This window comes from Trichinella spiralis, assembly GCF_000181795.1.
Source record: "Trichinella spiralis strain ISS 195 chromosome Unknown Scfld5107, whole genome shotgun sequence".
NCBI classification, from domain to species: Eukaryota; Metazoa; Nematoda; class Enoplea; order Trichinellida; family Trichinellidae; genus Trichinella; species Trichinella spiralis.
The window spans coordinates 1-1,039 of NW_003532046.1; the positions used below are offsets into that span (position 1 = coordinate 1).

At 53.2% G+C, this 1,039-nt stretch overlaps 1 protein-coding gene across 1 annotated transcript; it reads right to left on the reverse strand.

The window, feature by feature from the left end:
• Positions 1 to 57: 57 nt before the first annotated feature.
• On the reverse strand, positions 58 to 778 carry Tsp_15468 (putative site-specific recombinase, phage integrase family; the record flags this gene model as incomplete). The annotated part of the gene is made up of 2 exons (XM_003366963.1): positions 424 to 778; positions 58 to 225 (listed from the first exon to the last, which is right to left on the reverse strand). Coding segments are annotated over exons 1-2 (523 nt in total), but the record flags the coding sequence as incomplete, so codon positions are not given.
• Between the last annotated feature and the right edge of the window lie 261 nt (positions 779 to 1,039).

A 1,039-nucleotide genomic window follows, 5' to 3' on the forward strand; every position in this document is an offset into this window, starting at 1 on the left:
CGCTGATGGATGATGAATCCTGTTGGGACAAATGTCCGTAAGCATTTGTCGCACAACTGCCGTAACTGTTGTCAACAAGCATGTGATTGCTATTATCCATAGACATTGTCTGATGATAAGCACCGGTCGGATTGACATGACAAGACGCGATCATCGGTGCAGTCTGCTGTGTCTGGGAAACTGCCTGCGCTTGTGGAAGAGCAGGAGCTTGTGGAATTTGTGGAGCTGAAGGAGGAGCGGGAGGAGCGGGAGCAGCAGCAGCGGGAGCGGGAGCAGCAACAGCGGGAGCAGGAGCAGCAGCCACAGCAGGAGGTGGAAGAGGAGGAGGATGAGGAGGAGGAGGAGGATGCAGCGGAAGAAGTTGAGGCGGTACTACCGAGGCCATTTGCTGCATTTGGGGTACCGGCTGCACAGCAATTTTACCCGGCTGCAGGTGCACTTGTTGAACAGTAGCGGTCGGTATGAACAACGAGTTGACGTTCACCGGCGTTGCGGTGACATTGTTTCGACGAGGTAATATCACCGGATACGGTCTCCGACCGACCGGAGCAGGTTCGACACGTCTCATGTTAATGCCAGCAGCATCCCTCTGCACGAGAACAGTCGGTGCCGGTGGTAGAGCCGGTGCCAACGTTGCAGCACTAGCCGCCAGCTGCTGCTGATTTTGTTGCAGATGTTGATGTTGACCACCGGTGGCAGCAGCAGTAGTAGCATTGGTGCCGCTTTGTCTGATCAGCAGACCGTAAACCGGCGCGCCGGTTCCGTTGCGCAAATGCATGGCAATGCTTCCATATTAGCAAATTGACGAGCAACGTTCAAACCACACGGCCCAGAATGTTCGTTCATAATATGCCTGAAAGGAGAAAGAGATCTCTCGTGTTGGATGCCCCGCAACAGTGTAAAACAAGGAAGATGCTGAAACGCGAGACAATTATCGACCGACGACCGACGCCGCGCGGTGATAATTTTTAAAAGCGAACAAAATATTGCGATCCATCCGCTCTGTGAATGTGAACTGGTTCCAAAATCGACACACAAT